At 40.9% G+C, this 23,761-nt stretch overlaps 1 protein-coding gene and 1 long non-coding RNA gene across 7 annotated transcripts; one reads left to right on the top strand and one right to left on the bottom strand.

The window, feature by feature from the left end:
* Nucleotides 1–4,116: 4,116 nt before the first annotated feature.
* Nucleotides 4,117–23,321, bottom strand: LOC110835356 (uncharacterized). Of its 6 annotated transcripts, none has more exons than XR_015534802.1 (5): nucleotides 23,038–23,321; nucleotides 22,011–22,142; nucleotides 20,256–20,433; nucleotides 10,638–14,888; nucleotides 4,117–5,671 (listed from the first exon to the last, which is right to left on the bottom strand). It is a non-coding gene; the product is annotated as an uncharacterized LOC110835356 (long non-coding RNA). The 6 variants fall into 6 exon arrangements; XR_015534805.1 differs by having other exon boundaries at nucleotides 20,302–20,433; nucleotides 22,011–22,117; XR_015534801.1 differs by lacking the exon at nucleotides 20,256–20,433.
* On the top strand, nucleotides 5,239–9,629 carry LOC110835348 (uncharacterized). The gene is made up of 4 exons (XM_022075475.1): nucleotides 5,239–5,373; nucleotides 5,510–5,611; nucleotides 8,443–8,587; nucleotides 9,528–9,629. The coding sequence occupies exons 1-4, from the start codon at nucleotides 5,321–5,323 to the stop codon at nucleotides 9,573–9,575; spliced, it is 348 nt and encodes a 115-aa protein (XP_021931167.1). The 5' UTR covers nucleotides 5,239–5,320; the 3' UTR covers nucleotides 9,576–9,629.
* Nucleotides 23,322–23,761: the final 440 nt, after the last annotated feature.

The raw sequence follows: 23,761 nt of genomic DNA, 5'->3' as shown, positions 1-23,761 counted from the left end.
AGCGGTCACAAAAGTGCGATTAGCGTTAACCACATCGTAAGTGATTTGTCTTAGTACTAATGATAAATTTAGTAAATCAACGGTATTTTGGCGAGTTTCCTTTTCTACTGTTCGAAATAATGTTAATTGTGCCTTTGTACCTTGAACGATGTCCTCAATGTGAAAATACAAATTGCAAATCTTGTAGATCGGAGCTAGTTGCAGTTCCAAATATAAATTTTAGTATTTGTCCTCCAAAATTAATCCCTACAGTTGCCGCATGGTTTTGCCTAGTCTATATGGTAATAGCTTTTCCAAATTGCTGATTTACTTATCAAGTTCGAATGTTAAGCGATTGACTATAGCCAGTTCTTTCAATTTATCAGGTGTGCGCCTTGTGGTCTTTCGGCATACTGGATACTGGGAACGACCAGTTCTTCAAGTGCCTGAGCAGTACGGGTCCCAACTTTTAGTTGGCTTGATCTATAGGTATTCGGTAGGACTCCTTGGATGAGGGATCGGCCCGTCGCAAGGCCTCTACCTGTACACGGGACAACACAACACAGAGAAACGCGGACAAACATCCATGGCTTGAGTGGGATTCGAACCCACGGTCCCAGCGACCAAGCGTCACAAGGCCCACGCCTCAGACCGCGCGGCCACTGCGGACCCCTGCAACGCCATACCAATTTTATCATGGTTAACGAATCCCTGAACCATTTGACGTCAGTACTAACGATTACATTCCAGTGACTAGTAATTCTTCTTCATGCAAGAATATGACTCCTATATTCAACTGGGGAGTCCCAAACGCCAAGGACAGGGTGCCTGAAAAGTAGAGAAATTTTGAGTCTTAATTCCCCTTGGTAAAACTTCTACCGGGCAAAGGTATTTAAATTGTAAGGTTCAGGTCCATCTTGATTATTTTCGTTACCATCCTGGAAATTACTTTCATTACTATCCTCGGGCAGTTCATTTATCCCTGTTTCGGAAGTTCGTTGTTCTTCCCTAAGATTACACGTGTCTTCATTCTCAGTATCGGATGATTATATGACTGTGGGGCTCGGCTCGCTATCTCTTTGTTATGAGATCTCAAATTATATATGCCTACGGTGGTAGTCCCTGCCTCAATTACTTCATTGGTTGGATGCCTTAGAGTTGGTGACCAAGATGGATCTTGTGTATTCTCAACAAGTTCCTGTTTCGATATTTTCATTTTCATCTGCTGGTTCAATGTCCATCCTGGCAGGTAGTGGAAGTAAGATTCGATTATTTCGAGGGACGTGAAGAATTATCTCTGAGTCTTCAACTGCTAAATACAATGGATTATTTTCGTCGTTCTGAGATAGCGCATCCTAAGAGGCCCGTAACTGGGGTCGCAGGAGGCTCTTAGCTGAAATAACCGATCTACAGAGTTTCAGTCGGTTCACATTGACCACGAATTCCTTATTAGGCTTGAAAAAAAATGTCAGAGCAGATAGGCGTTTTGTTTATAAGAAAGGGCCTTTCCAACGTAAACGGAATTTAGGAAGTTTATGTAAGATTTGAGATTTTCACAGCGGTGAGTATGAAGATTTATGTCTTCTGGGTTGTTGCGCTGTGTAGTCTGGTCGATGTTTACCAACGTTTCAGAGGTCATACTGCCTCCGTCGCCAGGGCGATGAATGTGAATTAGAACGTTTATGTTTTCCAATGGCTACTTCCTTGATATAGACAGTCTCCTACATGAAATTGCCGAAGATTTTGTATCTTTATCATAGTATTCTTTTTATTCACATAGCATGCTCGTTGATTTTAATTACAATCTGACAGGCTTCTTGAAATCTATCACGAAGAGTATTTAAATGTTCCGTGATTTGATTATTGTTTCCAGGAAAGTCTTCAGGTACAGAAATGGAAGATGGTGCAGTCAAGTCGTCCACTGAAAAAAGACGCATTTCTCTCCCACAGAGACGGTAATACAGGCCATACCTAGTGGTCGAATGAGGCACAGCCCTATGCGCCATCAACGCATAATTCACAAATTCATTCCAATTATTGCCGTATTTTTTTACGTAATGACTGATTGACTCAATCTAAGATGAAATTTTTCAATTTTTCCTTGCATTTTGTGGTTGAAAGCAGCTGAAGTAATCCTCTGTTGTGTACACAACAGGAGGCAGTGAAGTTGGAGGTGGGTGCAGACGAGGGGGCTGCCGAGTTAATTCAAAGACTCATACTTCAGTAATATGTGGATACATTGCAACAAAGATAATTAAACAAATCTAGACAGTGATTGATATGCACAATACTATAAAGTCTCAAAACCTATTGAAGACAAATAGAAACCACATTACCTAAACCTGAATAGAACCAGTACTCAATTCTCTTTAGACAATTGTGAACTCTAAGTGGCTAGCGACAGTGAAACCAACAATACTCACAGACGTCGACTATGATGCACGGCATGCTTGGTTAGCAGAGGCTTCCCAGCTGCTCGTATCGACGGTTACTGCCTAATTTCCGATTCTTTTTATACCAATTTAAAGTAAATTAAATGTGAAACTTAGAACCTTGGCCTCTGACTGGTGAAAGTGTTGAATGATTTATCATTTCACCGAAGGTTACATCAGTAATCCTCGTGCCTCGATTACGTATGATGCGGCGAGGAATCATAATGTCCTTCCTATTTGTCATGGATGTTATGTGTAATCCATTACGTAGGTCTATTCGTGATGCGGGGGTCCAAAGAGGCCGCGCGGTCTGAGGCGTGGGCCTTGTGCCGCTTGGTCGCTGGGCCCGTGGGTTCGAATCCCACTCAAGCCATGGATGTCCGTCCGCGTTTTTCTGTGTTGTTCTGCCCTGTGTACAGGTAGAGGCCTTGCGACGGGCCGATCCCTCGTCCAAGGAGTCCTACCGGATGTCTATAGATCAAGCCAACGAAAAGTCGGAACCCGCAGTGCTCAGGCACTTGAAGAACGGATCGTTCCCAGTATACTCCAGTTTTCGTGATGCGAGAGCTACCTTCCTCTCGTAATTAGGGGAAAGGGACCACGAAGGTTTCCAAATATAATTGCCCCAACATTATTTAAAAGTCATAGCTCGTTTGAGCTGAGTTTCATTAGGTCGTTTTAAGTTTTCCTTTTGAGATTGTTTTAAGTCAATTTCTTTAACTGCGAGGATGGTTTATGTCACGCTTGTTCTGGTTCTATTTCACATCCATGAATACTATAGTTAATACACTAGTCATTCTAAGTGTCAGTAAGATTGTGCTGTGAGTGTAGTTATTGCAACGTGTACAGTAGAGGCGAAAGTTGTTACTCTTTCTGAAGTGACCCGATTTGTAGGACAGTATGACGTCTTGATTTCATTATCAGGACGAAGGAAGTTGGACCAGTCCTGGTCGTGAGAACCTTGATTCGTTGCTTCCGGTTCCCGATCGTAGTTCCGTCTGCTCACTTCTTAGTTCGAAAAATTCAGCTGTAGTTAAACATGCGGAGTCTGCTTGTTTGATGTTGCATTTGAACCTGTTGCTACTTGAAGCGGAATTACATCTTCTGTTATCGAGTCAGCTTCCTCCGAGATTGTTGGGAGGCGGCCTGCTTCCGTCGAAGAGGTTTCGGTGCTGCTTGCGTCCTGGAGCAAGTCGTATTTCGATGTCGTCTGCAATACTTTAAGGTAAGGAATAAAGTGATTCGTGTAAAAGTAAAACAAATGCCAAACGTGAGCCAGTGTGTGGTTCGTTGAATCGTTCTTTTCTGCTCTAACGTTTTCAATAGTTGGCTTAACTCGATGTACTTTTGTTGATGTGCAGACGTGTCCCGTCGCATCACGGTCTCGAGGGCAGCATGCGAGGAGTTTGCGTGCTTGCTGTTCAAATAACTGTCTGTAACTGGTAGCAATATGAATGTTTCCGAAAAATATTGGCGATCGATATCCTCCTGGAGGATCCCTGCTCCAGTTAACAAGAGATCTTTACTGACTCGTTCCATTAATTTGACATGTCTTCGTGACGCGTATTGTAGCAGGCAAGCTATATGCCCAAAAGGCATTTTTTACTTTTGGCATAAGAATATCCTGTTGTAAGCACACCTGGGAGACGGTGATATTGGAGGTGGGTGGAGACGACGGGTTGTCGTGTTAATTAAAACTATATCCTCAGTAATATATGGATATATTATAACAAGAATTATGTAAGTAAATCTATACAGAAATAGTTATGCACAATATTATAATGCCTCTACAATCAATGAATACAAATATAAACCTCACAACCTACTTCTAAACAGAACCACTACCTAGTTCAAATTTGTTACAATTATTCTGAAGTTACTCAATGACTTCGTTACTTAGTGAATCAGTGACAGTAAAACAGACAATATTCACAAACGCCGACTATAATGCACAGCATGCTTGGTTAGTGAAGGCTTCCCAGCTGCTCGTCTCGACGACTACTTCTTAATTTCTGCCTCTTTTGATACTAATTCAAAGCAGTTAAAATGTCTGGGGGCGGAAGAGTGATATCTAGAACCTTGGTCTCCGATTGGCGAAACAATTGGGTGACTTATCCCTTCACCGGAGGTTACATCAATAATCCTCCAATAATCTTCGATTTAGCATAAAGTGTGACAATGCTTAGGTTACGCTTGCAAACCTTGAATCATCGCTAGCGGCGAGGTATCAAGACCACAGCTTCCTTCCCGCGTGTCATAGCAGTGTCACTTATTACGTAAGTATGCTCATATTGCGAAAGTTACCATGCTCTCGTAATTTAGGGAATGAGACCACGAAAGTGTCCAAATACAACAACTACCCCAACCTAAATTGAAAGTCACAGCTCGATTGAGCTGGAGTTTAATGAGGTCGTCTTGGTCAGTTATCTTTTTGAGACGGTTTTTAGCTGAGTTGTGAGATTGTTTTCTGTCACGCTTATTCTGGTTCTATGTTACATATAATTAATGTTATAATACGTTATTCTAAGTGTTAGTAAATTCACGCTGTGAATAATTATTGGAACATTTTTAGTGTATACATTAGATATCCGGGTGGTTAATCTTTTGGAATAACATTTCTTATAACAGTACGTATAATGTCTTGTCGTTATCTGGACGAAGGAAGTTGGACCAGTCCTGGTCGTGAGATCCTTGGTTCGTTGCTTTTGGTACCAGACTGTAAATTCGTCTGCTTACTTCTTAGTTCGGTGATTTAAGCCGTTGTTACACGTGCTGGGCTTACTTGACGTGATGTTAGGTTGGAACATGTTTCGACTTGAAGCGGAAGTAGATCTTCGGCTATCGGGCCGGCTTCCTCCAAGATTGTTGGGAGGGCGGCCTGCTTCCGTCGAAGAGGTTACCATTTCGCCATGCGAACATCCTGGAGCAAGTCGTTTTACGATGTCGTCTGCAATACTTTAAGGTAAGGAATAAAATGTTTAGTGTAAATGTAAAACAGATGCCAAATGTGAGCCAATGTGTGGTGTGTTGAGTGGTTATCTTCTGCTCTAATGTTTGCAGTAGTTGGCTTAATTCGATGTAACTTTGTTGATGCGTAGACGTGTCCCGTCGCATCACAGTCTCGAGGGCAGCAAGTGTGGAGTTTGCTTTCTTGCTGTATTCTTCCAACTATTGACTTTCCTTGCCAGTGATCAGCTGTGGTAAGTCTGGTGCGATAACATGTCCAGTAGTTAAGGTAAAATTCTAGTAGCTATCTGTAACTGGTAGCAATATAAAGATTTATGAAAAATATTGGCAACTGATATCTTCCTAGAGGATTCCTGCTCCAGTTAATAACATATCTTTGCTGAGTGTCGTTCCAATAAATTTACATGTTTTCGTTACGCGGGTCGAAATAGGCAAATTGTATACCCAAAAGGCATTTTTCACTTTTGGCATAGATCTAAACTGGCTTAAAATTTTATCGTAAAATAAATTTTCGACAGAAGTCGTGAGCGACTTCAACTCGTCCGAAATATAAAACTGATGTGCATGAAGCAAGTCGCTTGTGTATAGGCGGAAAGGTGGCTTCACAGATAGTTAATAGCCCGTGTTTACATTTTTTAAGATCTGCCTTCTTCAACAACGCGCAGTATTGCCTGTTCTTTGTCACTGGAAATTACTGTACTTCTGGTTCTACTTGTACAGGTCTCCTTAGCAGTGGAGAGAAGGTGGGTAACGGTACTACCTAATACAATGACATGCCGCGATCGGCGCCCCTTAGTGGTATGCGAACTACTAATCGAGCAGATCCTTCTGTGGCATAAGCCTGCCATTAGCAATATCATAATATATGTACATGTTATCAACGTCAGTGTTGGTGATAAGAGAAACATCGCGAGGTAATTTTAATGCAATTTGTCCCAGAACATTTGATAAGTTAACCGGTGGTACAAGGACTGATGATAATCTCCCTAAAGAGGTAAGATAAATTTATTCCTGTAATTTGATGAACGCCTGTTGTAATCTCAAGGCGATAAATTCTAACATTCTCATGGATTGTGAGATAAACTTCTGAATAGCTAGGCTGTTTTCAGCTTAGACATTAGCGATGTCTACTTCGTAGGTAAGTTGTTTTAATACTCGTGCTAGATCAACGGTATTTTGACGAGTTTCCTTGTCCACGGTTCGAATCCAGGTTAACTGTGCTTGGATTGCATAAATTTCATCGTTTCTGTTTTCATACTGCGCAACTATAGTTTGAAAGTGTTGTATTTCTGAGCAAGTTGCAGTTCAAAACAAAAATTGTAATATTTGACCTCCCAAGTCGATTAGTCCTCTGCGCTGTCGCGTGGTTCTACTTAATTTATACGGTAACAGTTTTTGTGAGTTACTGATTTCCTTACCGAATTCGGCTGTAAAACGATTAACTCTCGAGTTCCTCCCAACTTATCAGGCTTGCAACTTGGGGTCTCTCGGCGTAAATTTCAAGTTGTCGCCATATTAATTTTATAATGGCCAGGGTGTCCCTAAATCATTTTACATAAATGTTGACGATCACATTCCAGTGGTTCCCCGCGACAAGTAATTCTTGCTCATGCAAGAATATGACTCCTCTATTCAATTGGGGTTCCATTCGCCAGACAGAGTGCCTGAAAATTGGAAAATTTTGAGTTTTAATTTTCATCCATAGGACATCTGCCTGGTAAGGGTCTTAAATTATAACGCTGAGGTCTACTCTGATAGTCTCCATTAAAATCTTGACATGTAGTATCAATCAGATTCTGGGGTAACTCATTTATAACCGATTCGGAATTTGGTACTTCTTCATGACTTTGATTAGCTTCATCATTTTCCGATGGGTTATCGCGTATCTGGGGGATTTGGCTCTCTACTTGCTTATTACGAGACTGCAGGTTGATACCTGTGCTAGGTCTTGTCTCGTTTGTTTTATTGCTCGTACGCCATAAGATTTGTTTATGGTACCGGCTTGGTAACCAAGACGGATCTCGGTTATGCTCTATAGCATCTTAGGGGGTACGTGACATTTAAAAAAAAATATATTATTTAATGAGAAACACTGAATAGATTATATACTATGTGTAACTTGAATTATACACCAACAACTTTGGGGGTACAAAGTTGAAGAGAAATTATATCTGGGGTTTACGCGAACAAGAAAGGTTGAATACCACTGCTCTATAGCATTTTCAGATCTTTCACTCTCACATATTTCTGTTTCGATATTTTGATTATAATCAGTTGTTTCTATGTCAGTCATGGTAGATTGTGGAAGTAAGATTCGAAAAGGTACGTAGGGAGTTAATTCCGAACTTACGTCCACAGAATCTACTGAATCATTTTCGTTTCGCTGAAATGTTGTGTTCTCAGAGGGTCGCGTTGGTGGTCGCAGGAGATTTCTACCTGCAGTAACTGATCTACAGTTCAGTCGATTCACATTAACCATGACCTCTTTATTCGGCTTTACTCTAATTGGAAATATTAGATCAGATGAACGTTTTATTACTAAAAAGGGACCCTTCCATCGTAAACGAAATTTAGAGCTTTTGTTTTCCAATAGTTACTTCTTTAAGGTAGACAGAAACCCCTAGTTCAAAGTATCGGAGCTTCGTACCTTTGTCGTAATATTCCTTTTGTTTATTCTTTCCATGTTGATTATTTTTCATTACAATTTAGTGTATTTCTTGGAGCCTGTTAAAAGTGTATTTAAGTGTTCTGTAATCTGATATTCGTTTCCAGGAATGTCTTCGGTATGAGCCCTGGAAGATAGGACAGTTAAGTCATCTAGTCCCATAGAGAAGGTAATAAGGGCTATACTTAGTAGTTGAATGAGGCACACCCCTATTCGCCATTAATGCGTATTTACAAATTCGTCCCAGTTATTTCCGTACTCATTTATATAATGACTGATGGATTGATTGAGTCCAAGATGAAACTTTTCAATTATCCCTTGCATCTTCGGGGTAAATGCAGTAGAAGTAATTCTCTGAATTTGTAATAATTTACACATTTCCTGAAATAATTCTGACAGGAAATTTGTTCCTCCATCTGAACTATGGATCCTCGGACATCCACGTCGACTGAATACGATTACGAGCAATGCGCGAGCTACTGTCTCCGCGTCTTGCTTGGGTATTGGCACGGCTTCAGGAAACCGTGTGAAATGGTCAAAGAAGGTAAGAAAATACCTCTTGCCTTTTTAACTTACTGGGTAAGGACTACAAATATCTATCGAAGTAATTTCGAATGGAGAACGTTTCCGGAAGCTCGCCTAATGGAACGGGAATTATTCGTCCACCTTTGTGTTGAGCACAGGAGTGACACTTCGTTACATAATACTCCACGTCTTTATTTAACGTGGGCCAAAAGTAATTTAATTTAATTATATCTAGAGTTCGGGTAATGCCCTGATGTCCCATGTACACCTTATCATGTTGTTGTTCGATGACAGTTGATATTAAACTTTACGTTACAACAATCCTTGCTTTACGTCTAGTTCCCTGTTAACAAAGAATTTCATTGCTATGAAGGAAGAATCGAGTTTCGGAATCTGCTGTAATGTTCTTTATCTGTTCTTGGCAATAAACATCCGCTTGTTCCACTATGCCCCTTAATTCATTTAGGTAGGCACCCAGTAGCCTACGTTTAGCTTCATCCTCCACCCTCCGTACCTTCTTAATGAATAATTGTCTGCATCGGTCCCCGAATACCTCCTGCGGACTCATTTTTTCCTTGCACAGCATCCTCCAGTTGCGTATGATACTGATCCGGTAACTTGCCAGAAAACCGATCAATCAGAGCCTTCTTTATTACCCGGTATGGACATGAGTCCTTCAATAACTCCTCTTTCCCATTTAACTATTATAGTTTTAACCCCTGCAGTTTTGATTTGCCAATCAATTCCATATCCAAATCGGTCTAATGGATTACTTTCGCAAAGGACTATGAGTGCAATATTCTTAAACCGTCCTACTTTTTAAGTCTCTGGCCATTCTTTTAATCCAGCGACTAGCGAAACATCTTTAGTTTAACTCCCTCAGGACTTCAATTTCTCCGGCTACTGACATCATTTTGAAAAGGTAATATCAACTAATGTTTGTTTCTCTTTTGTTTCAGTCTGATCGATTTGGCAGGTCTGAGGTTGTGCTTAGGGGAAATGCTTAATGATTGCACAAACTAAAATGTACCTCCTACTAAATAAAGACCCTATCAAATCAAGGCTTGTTATTGAGGTTTTCCCCAATTCGAAAGTACAGGGGGATCGTACTCTGGTTTACGAACAACGGGCACCTTGTATCCTAGGTATGAGTTGAAAACCGATATTTTCCCTTTTTACCGTTCACAGATTCAACTGACCCCTGTGATGTCCCTGGCGAGCAGGTAGCCTGATCAATTGCGCGGTTGACTGCTGACAGTTTCCACCTCCGTAATTTGGCAGATAATTTGTTCCTTCGATTTCTGGATCCTCGTATTCGTATCCAGGTACAATACATCTTTCTATAATTCGCGTATCTACATCGAAAATCACTGTTCCCGATAACGTTTCGTTGGTGAAGAATATACGAAAGAGCGGCAAATCCTTTGGGTTTGCCTTCGAATGCGATTTTTAACCGCGAGTCGACTTCTAGATACTCGAAATTATGTGCAAACTCGTTCACACGTAGCGGGTTAATTTTGGTGTATTTTCTGAAGAAGTCTAACAGTTGTTAAGGCGAATACATTCGATCCCTGTAGTACTTCACTACTTGTTGCTCCAACTACGTGTACTAGCAAGACCGAAAAATTAAGCGTTAAAGGTCTACGACAACACGGCATATTTGTATATTTTTAAAGATTCACCCACATTGTCTCTCTGCCCCTCGAACACCTCCACAAATCACCCATACAGGTACGTCTACTGATTTCCGGAGTAAAGGTTCTTTGAACACAACCCTCCAAATTTGTTGTAACACACCTGGGAGGCGGTGACTTTGGAAGTAGGTGGAGACAAAGGGGTTGCCGTGTTAATTTAAAGACTCATACTTCAGTAATATGTGGATACATTGCAACAAAGATAATTAAACAAATCTAGACAGTGATTGATATGCACAATACTATAAAGTCTCAAAACCTATTGAAGACAAATAGAAACCACATTACCTAAACCTGAATAGAACCAGTACTCAATTCTCTTTAGACAATTGTAAACTCTAAGTGGCTAGCGACAGTGAAACCAACAATACTCACAGACGTCGACTATGATGCACGGCATGCTTGGTTAGCAGAGGCTTCCCAGCTGCTCGTATCGACGGTTACTGCCTAATTTCCGATTCTTTTTATACCAATTTAAAGTAAATTAAATGTGAAACTTAGAACCTTGGCCCCTGACTGGTGAAAGTGTTGAATGATTTATCATTTCATCGAAGGTTACATCAGTAATCCTCGTGCCTCGATTACGTATGATGCGGCGAGGAATCATAATTTCCTTCCTGTTTGTCATGACGGTAATGCTTAATCATTATGTAAGTCTATTCGTGATGCAAGACCTACCTAATTTGGGGAAAGCGACCACGAAGGTTTCCAAATACAACACCTCTTAATCTGTAATAATTTAAACATTTCTTGAAATAATTCTGACAGCATTTGTTCGTCGATCTGAACTTGGGACCCTTGGACAACCATGACGAATGAATACGTTCACAAGCAATGCGTGAGCTACCGTCTCCGCGACCTGATTGGGTGTAAGTACGGTTTCGGGAAACCGCGTAAAATGGTCAATTAAGGTAAGTAGATATTTCTTTCCTTTCTCATTCACAGGATAGGCACCACAAATATCTATCGAAGTAATTTCAAATGGAGAGGTTTCTGGAAGTTCATCTCAAGGAGCGGGTATTACTCGTCAGCCTTTATGCTGAGTATAGGAATGATATTTATTTACATATTCCTCCACGTGTTTGTTCAACGTGGGCCAAAAGTAATTCAATTTTATTGTATCTTGAATTATTTTAATGCCTTGGTGTCCCATGTACACCTTATCGTAATGTTGCCCAATGACTGTTGAAATTAAATTTTGTGGCACAATTCGTGCTATGTCCGGTTTCCTTATAACAAAGATTTCCATTGCTATTTAGGAATAATTTCGATTCGGAGTCAGTAGTCAGCTTATTTCTCTGTTCTTGACAACAGACTCCCGTTTGTTGTTCACTAAATATCGTTTCACGCATAAGATCTACAGTAACTTCCGGAGTTGGTTGTACTGAGGCGATGTGTCGACTCAGCACATCCGCATTGATATGTTTCTTACCCGGTTTATGAATGATTTCGAATTCATATTCTGAAAATTTGAGCACCCATTGCATAAATCGAGCGCACTGATGGTTTTTTACCGTTATCAGCCATTTCAAGGCGGCATGACCAGTTAGTACCGTACAGAAAACATCTGTAGACTTTAATTTCGAATATAACTGAAAGTAATTTTTTATGCGTAAAACTGTAATTTATTTCATGTTCGTTCAGACTTCTGCTAGCGAAGCTCAACGGGCGTTCCTGATCATTTTGGTTTTGACTGAGAATAGCCGAAATTGCATAATTAGATGCACCACAGCTTAATATAAATGGAAGTTCAAAATTTGGATGGGCCAGCACTGATTCTGATGATAGTACTCTTCTTAATTTATCGGAAGTTTCCTGTTGTTTTGCCGTCCAATCAAACTGGATTTCCTTACCAATAAGTAAGGTCAAATGCCTGATAATTGTCCCAAAATTATGAATGAATGAACGATGATATCCTGGGAGACCAAGGAAGCCCCGAACATCCTTGAGTTTGTGGCGTCGTTGCAACCTTACTCTCATCCGGCGCAACTCCATTCCGGCTAACCCGACGTCCTAGGTAAGCAACTGGTGGAGTCGGAAACGTGCATTTATTCAAATTTAATTTAAAATTGGCATCCCTAATGCGTTCAAACAGTAATCGAAGTCTTGTATGGTCGGACTGTATGTTAGAACATCATACAGATAAACTGGGCATTCAATGTCTAAGTCCTAATAGAACATTACCCATTGCTTTCGGAAATGTGCTCAGTGCTCCTGTAAGTCCAACAACTATTTTCTCGTATCGGAAAACTGCCAAATGGTTTCACAAATCCTGTCTTGCATATGATGTGAAGCTTTCACGGCGGCTTTTATTAATAAAGTCTTCTCGGGCAACATAGGGTTCCAGCAGTACAAAGACAACACTCCCCCACCAAACGCCGCTCGGATACTCGCACTAGTCTTGGACATTTAAACTAGTTCGCGCTACGAGCCACACAGTCAACAGCCTTGAAAATGAGATGGTCCTCGAAACGTCGGCGATTGATCAACATCTAACACGGCTGATAGCCCGAGAAGACTTTATTAAATCCTGTCTTGTCTTGACCCTCTATTTTGATCGGAATATTCCAAAATGCATTTTCTGTCTATGAGTGTGAAATACCTTCTTCCTGCAATGAGTGACAAGTTGTTCTTAATGTCCGGAACGGGATATACAGGAGTATGAGTCACTGCAGTAAGCGCCCGATAGGCTCACGTGAGCTGAAGCGACTGCTGGGGATAGAAATCCCCGCAAAATGCATTGGACCGTTTCAGACGAGAGCCGGTGCATCTGTGAGCTCGGCTCGTGAGCCACTATGCAGCTCTCCCCGTTAGTAGCGGCTACTGGCGGGGAGAATTTTGCCCGCTTTAACATGGAACCCTTTCACACGAGTCTCAGTGAACTGCAGATCAAGGCAGTCTAGCCAAAGCATTTATACGGGAGAGTCACATTGTGGGAAAAACCTCCAGTAAGAAGTTAATAATAAGTACTATTTATTAAACATTTATAATATTTATGCTATAAAATATTACTATTACTTCTTCAAGTTCCAACATGATTTGATGAATGCTGCTAAAACACTGAAAATGTTGTTAGAGGGACTGAATGAAGTTGGTAACCCTAGTGGAGGGTCATGTGAGCCGACCGCATACCGGCTCACGGGTGAAAGCAGCCTTAGTGTTAGGTGGGTCCCTTTCTCTTCTGAATTAGGGGATTTCTTGTTAGGTTAGGGCATTGGCCACGATGATGCCAAGTTGAATGATAGTACGTACACCTGCTAAGAGTTCGTGGTGTCGCAACTTTGCCGCCGCGTCCTCGACTGTTCATGCCCTCGTTAAGATAAAAAGGTTTTCTAACCGCGAATCTATTTTTAAGTGCTGAAAATTGTGTGAGAATTCGTTCACGAGTTGTGGGTTAATTTTAGTGTATTTCCTGAAAGAAGTTTTAAACAACTGTTAGAGGAAATACGTTTGATCCTTTCAGGGCTTCACTACTCGTTGCTCCAACCACGTGCACTAACAAAACTGTACATTTATGCGTTAACAGAGGAGGTCTACGACATGACATTAATCGCACATTTTTGAACAGTTACCCACATTCACTCTCTAATTCTCGGACACCTCCATGAATCACCCCCTCAGGTATGTTTACTGATTTCGGAGTTCGGGTTCGTCAAACACAACCCTTCAACATTTTAAAAGGACGTGTATTATCACGACGCTGCCACCAATTGTTGCATACACACCTGGGAGGTGGTGATGTTGGAGGTGGGTGGAGACGAGGGGGTTGCCGTGTTAATTCAGAAGCCCTAACTTCGTTAATATAAAGACATATTATAACAAAATCAACTAAGACATCGAGATAGTGAATGACACACAAAAATACAAGGTTCCTAACCTAATGATTACAAGTATTAACCTCATATATCTAAACCTGAATAGAACCAGTTCCAAATTCTCAATATTCAATCGTGAATTCAAGTGGTCGGCTTCGCGACCCGAAGCCGTCTGTGCTCCAACCTCAAGCGTTCTTCCCAGCTGCCAGTGCCGCAGGTTTTGTCTTTGTTTGCTGAAATCCAAAGCACTACGCGTAGGTGCAGGCCACCCTCCTTCGTGGTAACCTTCAATGAGTTCGATAAAGCAATGGCCGTAGTTAGTCTTAATAAAACCACACATGCCCTCGTCTTTTCTTTATTTTATTCATGTCGAGACTGGCTCCAGGACCCCGTATTCTGTCACCACTCCTGGCGATATGAAGTCATGGTTAGGCCAGAGTTCTACCATTTAATGCAGGGCCTTGTAATGCACTTTATCGGAATCATCCGGGAGATCCCGCTTTCTGCGCCTGCTCGTACCGCATTCGCAGAAGTGTGGGAGCCAGCAGGACAATAACTCAGCGTCCTGATTCACTTTCCTCGGTACCAGAACTTGATGGACGAATGTATTTCTTGTGTAGCATCCTCTGAAATCTGTTTTTCCACCCTTGGTTCTCCAGGGCGAAACATACGGCGTACCGCAAACACCGAGTAAAGATGTTCCTTTGAGTCTGTATTCCTGCTTTGGCTTGCTGTTAATCAACGGCTCGAAGGATTTACCTCAACTCAGTTTGTTTCAATTGTCGCGTTCTGAAGCCGCTTGTAAACAATCCTGTAAAAATAAAACATTTATATTATTAATGGGGGAGAGGTACCAAAACCGACACGATAAGATGGTTGGGCGTGTTATGAACCGGGAAGAATACGGAAGAAAGATGAGTCCCATTTGAAGGTGTTACCTACACATCCTGGAGGCACTTAGGAAAGCTACGGAACATGCTGGTAGAAAGTGTAGTCTTTTAGAAAACTTATCTGCAATTCGATTGTCTCCTATCCAAATAAATGTTCCTTAAGTAACACTGACTGCAGAAAAGCATAAGGGAAGAACTTAAGCAGAATGCAGTCCCATAATTATCTTTACAAATTTAACGCTTAATAACCAAATAATGAGATGAGATATCACAATGCGGGTTTTTGCATATGAAAGAGTAACCCTCAAAGTCTTTCTTCTTACTTTAACCTTTAAACGACGGGGATTTAAATGGCAAAGTGGTAGCAGCCCTACGGAGTTTCTTTGCAGGTTTTTAAACTTTTGTGCACGCTCTACGGAAAACTTTAATATTATCTAAAGTAAACATGATAAATTGACGAAATAAAAGTCATATTTACTCGAATAGAACAGAGAATACATAGAGTTTTTTAAAAATGCAGTTAATATCTTATTGCCTAAATAGGCCTTAGTATCTTTACCTTTTCTTTGGGAACTTTTTCGACGTGGTAGAAGCCATGGTTGTGAACTAATGACCACACAGAAAAATTTGTTTCCCTACTTCAGTGGATACACATTCTTTTCACAGATCATGCCGAGGAATGTGAGTAGCTTTGAATAGGGGGTCTGAAAACGAAGCCCAAAACCCACTTGACAATAACAATGTTTATTGCTGTTTATGGTTATAGTTTCAAGGTTGACAGCTCAGGCTGACCTTGTAAAAACCCTTGTGAAAGTGATTCAATTTTTGCAGCCCCTAAAAGACACCAAAAGACGTAGCCAAATCTTCTTACAATGTTGCAAGTTTTGAGGTTCCCTCCGGGACACAACTTACGTTCCCAGGCTGGGAACGCTAGTAAGATAAAGGTCAATACGCCTCTACGTGCGCACCATTAGTTGCACGTAGCACGTCAAGACGAAATTCGATTTCTTGCCATGTTCGCTCTAGCATCCCTGCATCAATTGTTGCGATGGCTGCAGTAATCCTTCGTCAAGGTCTTCCAAATTGCGAACCTCTGTTCGGTATACAATATCCTTAACGCTTGTGCAGCACCCTGTGTATCGTCGAACGTGGTAAATTTAATTGCCTGGCGGCGGTACGAATGGACTTGCTAGGACTACGAACGAACGTCTGACGAACACGTTCAGTATCCTTTGTACTTGTGCTTGGCCGGCCAGCGCCCTTTTGATGCAGGACAAGCCGGTTTCCACAAACTTCCGGTGCCGGTCACGAATTGTGGGTCTTGGTGGTGGTTCTCTTCCATACGTAGTCCGGAAATTTCGTTGGACCCGTGTATCTTATCTGGTCTCTATGAACCAGGAAACACATTGCGTCATTTCCTGTGGAGTAGCCATTTTCAATAATTGTGGCGTCACCTTCGAGAGTTACTCTTTCATATGCAAAAATTGACAGTGGGCCACGGTTCCGGAGAATCTGACGTAAATACGCAAACGCAGCTTAGCGTGAAGTGCGATGCGCCTTTATTTGTATAAATAAATGTTTGTAGAACCTAAACCATTTGTGATATGTAAAATCTGAAAACAGATATGGAAAGCTCAAGAGGTAATACGTATTTCGTACGCAATATGTCCGGATCCACCTCTTACGGTTTTCGAGAGGCGGGAGCTTAACACGCCAGATGCTTAGAAAATTGTACACATTGGTTAATTAAAATTTCAATAAATGTACAAACAATTATAAATACAATAAAATACATAACAGATTCTTAAAGGTCCTTATTTACTGATCATTTTACATATTGGTTACATTACCCTTACGTTTACCATTCCCGAGAAATGAACATTTAAAGGTGACTCGGCGCTGGATCTTACACATCTTCGTAACTAACGCTGTTTTTGCCGAATGACCCTTTCGTATAGACATACGTATTTACGTCAAAAAAAACGCATTGTGATATCTCATCTCATTATTTGGTTATTAAGTGTTAAAGTTGTAAAGATAATTATGGGACACAGTGTATAACATATATTAAGCGTTAGATAAAAATCTGTGGATTCCTTTGTCCTAATTTTCCGAAGCAATCAAACAATCTTGATATACACAAAAATTTCAGCTGATTGTCGAGTTAAATCAACATGATTCACTACTACCTTGGAAGCTGAAGTAAACAACAATTCTTCTCAACAATCAGCGAACAAACACACTTCATTGATTACTGTGACTTTACACACATTACTGGTAATATTTTCGAATTTAAGCAGCATCTGGTACTATTCACAGAATAAATAAAAGAAAATGTTTTATGCCTAGTCCGTGCTGTGGCTGGATAACGGGCAGTAAAAATAAAATAAACAATATTCACCCACCAATAGTCATTTTTCAGGAAGAATACAAGCGGAATGCCGAGACATAGAGCTTAGGATCACCCTTTCTGAGATAGATCGTGCTCAGGAGGTGGGGATTTGCTGCTAGAATTGAGTTACTCACTCTCTAATTGACGCAGAGAAGGTCCCAATTTTTATTATTATTATTATTATGATTTATTTACGGCAATTGGGTTTGCACCCGGTGGCAGTGGTCCTTACACTATACAATTACAACAAAATACATATAAACAAGTACACTCCATAAACACCCCACACACATAACTAGACATCCACTCCTACAAAAACATTCCCCTTACACACAACACAAAAACACACATCCATTAATTAATCACAATACTTTAGATTAGAATATAAAGACAGACCTCAGTATATGATACTTTTATCCCAAAGAACTACAGCCCTTCATCACTTAGAGACTAAGACACTTCACTTCACTTCCCTTATCACCATCTAATTCCCACTTAATAACCCTTTGCTTGTAACTACTTTTCTGACCCTCTTTCTAAAGGTGCCTAATTTACAGGGAAAAGACTCTAGCACGCCTGGAGGTAATTGGTTCCAGCTTCTTATGGTCCTATTTACAAATGAATATTTGCCTACATCCGTTCTTTGTTTCCTAGTCCTAATTTTCCGACCATGATCGTCCCTGCCCAGGTAGCACGGCTTTAGTAATCTATCCCCTATCGTTTTACAAGCCCGGCCCCCCGTGTATGCTTTGAAAAAGGCGCACATTCGGGCTATCATTCTAAGCTGTGCCAATGTTTCCCAACCAGAAGGAGCCACTCAGATGTTTGACACACGCCACTGTCTGAGCTCTTAGTAATACTGGATCAAATGCTGTTGTTTGCAAAGTCACTGTCTGTAATGTTTCTGTGGCAGTAGGATTGGATATCTCTCAACAACCAGGTGGAGAATGGATTCGTGCTTCACAAGACATAGAAGCAGAGCAGATCTATTCAGTCGTGACCAAACTAAAATTTAATGGATGCTGTCACCACGATCATCACTACTAAAGCAAACTGATAGCTAATGAATCATCATGCTCACCAGACGGGAGATCACAACACAGTTCAAGAATTTGTCCATAAGGTCCAACACTTCCTCCTGGAATTGTGCATGCAGCACAAGATTCAAACTCCATTGTGCAGGCTCTGAGAACGTTTTGTCCACAGAATCTTTCCGTGGAGCGGGGAAACATCCATTCAGCTTCTCAATGACGTGAAGCTGCGTTTCAGAGCTGCACGTGCATGGACTCACGGAATGCCAGTTTATCACGAGGCAGCAGAGACCGTTACGAGTACAGAAAGTTTTGCCCAGGGCTCACTGATTTTGAATCTCTCCCTGATATATACAGAATCTTGATCTTATCATGTATGCTCTTTGTACCTCAGTGATTGATTGATTATGACAACCACTCTGACAATTACAGGGGGAGATTAGAGATCTTCACCACCACAGTTGCCTCAAGGTCAACGCCTGCCAAGTCAGCTCATTTACAGGAATACCGCATAAAAGTAACGTAATATAGTCAAATGTGAGCCGGGACAGCCCAGTCATTATAGTGATTAGCTACGGGCTGGACGACGGGTTCGATACCCGACGGAGGCAAAAGATTTTTCTTGTAGCCTCTGCGTCCAGACCGGCTCTGGGGCCCACCCAGGCTCCTGTCCAAAAGAACCGGGGATAAAACGCGGCTGACCACTCACCCCAAACGCTTACATGGCGTGTAGCGACTCTGTTTTACAGCAGCACGAGTGCTGTCACACGCAACGTCACTAGCAGAAAATCCTACAGAACCCTACGGTCATCAGGAAGATGGATTCGTCCTGCATAAGCATGCCAAGGAAGAGAGAGCGGGTCATCAGTTCAAAACACAGGAAAGGACCACTTCAGAAAATCCATCTACGAAATGACAATGAAGATCGACTCTTCTGAATCCAATGGAAAACAGAGTTGCAGAGAAGAATCAGTCCTCCAGTATGTCTCCTGTAATGGACTATAACAGCCACCTCAAACATTACAGCCATTCGGCAACAGTGGTGGAAACTGCGTAATGGAGTCAATGACCACTATGGATTACATCAATGAAGAACAAAGCATCTGAATTTGAAAGATCGTTCACTCCATGTTTCTAATTTCCCCCATAACTTTGTTCAGCACAGTTCTAAAGAGGCTGATATCGGTTCAGCTCGTCAAGAAATGTACTGTCTCTCAAGGAACAAAAATGTTCACACCCAAGTTCACAACAGCCTCGAACAGAATTCTCCTGAGCCAGTTAATTCATTGCAGAATCTCACAACAATCTATAATATGAACACCGTGACTGCTAAATACTGAGGTGGCAACAACGTAATTCCTAATGAATGTTCTGCACTGAAAGTTGGTGCTCCAACAGACCTTTGAAAAAGAGGCACATTGCTACAGTAATTTTTACGTGACTGTCATGCAACATCTGTTTCGACTTTATTTTTATGTCAACAACTAATGAGGCACATCATGCCGTCTGAAATTACGTAACTAGATATATAATCAACTTGAATTAACAAATTAGTCACAAACAATGACAGATCTGTGCATCACAGGTCCCACATCGTTACAGAACCCTTTGACGAAAAGTCATTGGGATGACCAGTCCCATGACAAGAAGCTAAATACACTGCCACGTCCTTCCCAAGGATTTTACAACGTTTTATTCAGGCAGTGACAGTGGTACTCTACAGAAGACACAGCATTAACATAGTTGCATATCTAGATGACTGGCTGTTATCTGGCCCGAATATACCTATGCAAAATATAATGCTCACACTCGCAGAATTAGGAATCACTATTAACACGTCAAAATCAATATTGCGTCCTACCCACCAAGTGACTTATCGAGGTCTTGAACTTAACGCCCGGGACCACACACCTTGGCTTATCCTGCATCTTCTAAACTCTTGGCCTTGATTCCTTTCTGATACATTTTACGTTTACCTCTTCTGTGAGAAAGACCTAGGCCAGTGATGCGCAACCGGTGTGCCGCGGAGGCCATCTAGGTGCGCTAAGAAATTTCCACCTCATATAATTATGACCATAATAAGATAAATAATTGTTAATCTTGTTTTCTGCTCTAAGTTTTCATTTTCCTTATTATGATCGGGCAGACTGAGGACAGATAAGATGTACTGAATGGAACTGGAAAACAAAACCACTTTGCAGCAAAACATGTGTACAGTCCGCAGACCAGGAGAAAATCTCTGCTAGGAATTCGTTATGCGCGCATGCGCGACATTTCGCGGTGAGTAATGACCCATCCTAAAAGCATTCGTTCCACAACCACTGAACGAACAACAGAAAACAGACTTCATGTGCTTTAATGGGTACAGCTTTAAGATTACCTCACAGTGGCACAGTGATTGAATCTAGAATATTATCGCAACACCCAGAAAACACATTAGAGGTGCACTCACTACACGCTACTCTTAACCGCTTGATGTTTTCAGTCTGTGTAGTAGCGTAAAACTCTAACGTATCACACTTCCCACCAATAGCAGCCCTCTAGTCCACCAGGCAGTAAACATTCCCCCCGCACCGCACCAGAAACGACTCCGCCATGCAGGGATTTTCTCGTGATCTGTGGACAGTACCTCCCCTTTACTTTTATTGCTACTCTACGTATTTTTCTGCAATCCACATGTACAAACACAAATAAGTATCTTTAAGTTTAAATGCTTACACAGTTAATAAATTTTGGATTAAGCGGTAGGAAATATTATATTTTAATGTATTTAAAATAATGAATATATTTAAAATAAATCATATAATAATAAAGATGTATATTATAAACATCAAATAGAACATTTTTCGGTTGGGGTCGATTTAGAAGAAGTTGTAGCGGCTCATCAATGCCATAAACCATCTACCGCACCCCACGATACGCAAATGCGGTTGGTGTGCCGCCATGACTGTTCGACAAAATTTAGTGTGCCGCGGGTATAGAAAGGTCACGCAACATTAACCTAGGAATTTCAAGAGCGTATAAACAGTGAAGTGAGTTAGTTTCAAGTGCCGAAGTCTGAAACGCAGTTATTTTGCTGTTCTTTGAGTGCAAGATGGCTGTGAAAAGACGTCATGGAAAAGAAATAGCATAGGAACTGAGTTTAGACTCTGTCACCCACATATCTGAAGATGAGGTTTCTTCTCAAAGCGACAGTGACGCTGAAGACGATAAAAGGACTAACAAAAGCTGCAGAGACTGGACCCATAATAGACAAGTTTACAGGGCGGCCCACTGGGTTGAGACAAAATGAGGCATCTCATATAAACAAAGCCTCGCCAGCACTGAGGGTATTCATGCTTGTAAACAAAATTTTAATGGTTGTAGGGGGAAAAAAACAAACAAACAAAAAAAAACCCGGATAATCTATGTAATGTGAGACATGAAGCTACCGGGTCTGCAATTTATGAGGCTGCAGTCGTGCTTCCATTGCGTAGTCGGCCGACGCACTGTTGATGTGGGCGGGAGTTTTCCGCGTTCTTCCGGTGGGTGACCGGTGAATCAGTTTCAGTGCCGCTAGTAACAGCGAACTACGAATATTTCTCGTCACTAATACATGTTATTACATTAATTGTTCTTACCTTAAATCACAAAAGATGTTCAAAGTGACTTCCTTGTGCTTGCAAGCAAGTTTCACATCTCGTTAACATGTTTCGAAATACTCGACGAAGTTCTTCTAGGGCAGAACCTTTAGGAATAAGAAAAGGGAATATCTGAAAGGTAAAATTATTCAGATTGAAACAAGTAAGGACAAATGGTTTTAACATAGCATTGTCCTTATTTTGCTTCTGGAAAATGAATTATTGAGCAGGATCAGCCTTCAGTTAGTAGCAAATAAAACAGTTGTATAAAACTCACCACTTGACTAATGCATAGGATCCAAAATTTATCCTGAAGTGAAGATATAACAATTTGTGGTGCAGCAAGTAATCTTAAATGTTCTGATCTGGCAACTAATGTTGTAAGATAAGCCCATGTTTGCAGGCATATAGCAGATTTTATGTTCAAAAGTGTCCACTAATTCTCAGCATTCCTTGCCTATTCAAAACCGGAGAGAAAAAACACTTTTCTTTGATAGCTGCTTTGTTCTCGTAATTTAACACTCAGCAGCAGAGCTGAGTAAAATTATTTTTGAATAAGTAAACCCTTTCTTCTAATTTTCCTCTCTCTCTCTCTCTCTCTCTCTCTTTTGCAGTGTCAGACAAACCTCAAGCAGTATGTCAAGATTCTTTGAAAGCCTGAAACTTAGAAAATAGCTTTACTACATCATCGCTGTCCCACAACTGTGATAGATAGTTTGTTTCTTAATTCAACAGCTGTCTAACATGTTGGCCACTGATCTTTTCGATCAACAATAGCTGTGAAGGTCCATGCCAAAAGAAACTGGAAGGCTTAGTTTCTCAGGGGCACTTACAATGGAAATAAAAGAAGTTGGTTTTTATTTCACACAACATGATACCATTTTAATTAGTTGTAAGTTCATGAATCTATGATACACAACTGGCTACAAATGTTTTTAATTTTTTATCTTGTTCATTTTATAAATAGGTATTATGCAAGAAGCTATCTATCTTGCATAGGTAAATATGTAAATAGTGAGTTGCATACCTTCAGTCTTTCTACGCTGCCCATGTCACTTGCACGGCTCTCGCTCTCAGTGACACCAGCATCGTTTATTTCACAATCACCATCACACGAACCAATACCTGATACACTTCCACTGCTTTCATCTAAGATAAACACTATTTCATCACCATCACACACTCTCCTTCTTGCCATCTTTCATAAATTCATATATAAACAAACAAGACAAAGAGGAGCCACACTCCTCTACCTTATTAAGAATACGAACACTCACACACACAATGAACAAGAGTTTTCCTCAATCCTGACATCTGTTGCTCTCTGTGGTACTACAAATATTTCCTCTAAACAGTAGAGTCATCTGCCGGCGTTACAACAACTGCTTACGGCCCAAACAAAACGAATACGGATTTTGAATAGGTGGAAAAATTTCTTTAACCAGCTCTTAAATGTTCATGGAACTGTTGATGTTAGACAGATTAAAATACACACGGCTGAACCGTTAATCCCAGAACCTAGTTTAGATGACGTTGAACTAGCTATTGGAAAGTTGAAAAGTTAAAATCTCCAGGTATTGACAGGAATGTACTTACACTTCTCGGGGCACGAGTCGCTAAGCTCTTGCGGGCCCCCTTTAAATATACCAGAGTTGAAAAAAGCATATATGAATATAATCAGAAAAAAAATATTTTTACCGATCTGTTTAAACACAAACGTTGTAATACTGCAAAATATAAAGAACAATACT

The sequence above is a fragment of the Zootermopsis nevadensis genome, unplaced genomic scaffold (assembly GCF_977971745.1).
Source record: "Zootermopsis nevadensis isolate Lab colony 2312 unplaced genomic scaffold, Znev_1.0 Znev_ptg000011l, whole genome shotgun sequence".
Taxonomy (NCBI): Eukaryota; Metazoa; Arthropoda; class Insecta; order Blattodea; family Termopsidae; genus Zootermopsis; species Zootermopsis nevadensis.
This window is presented reverse-complemented; position numbering and strand designations above follow the sequence as displayed.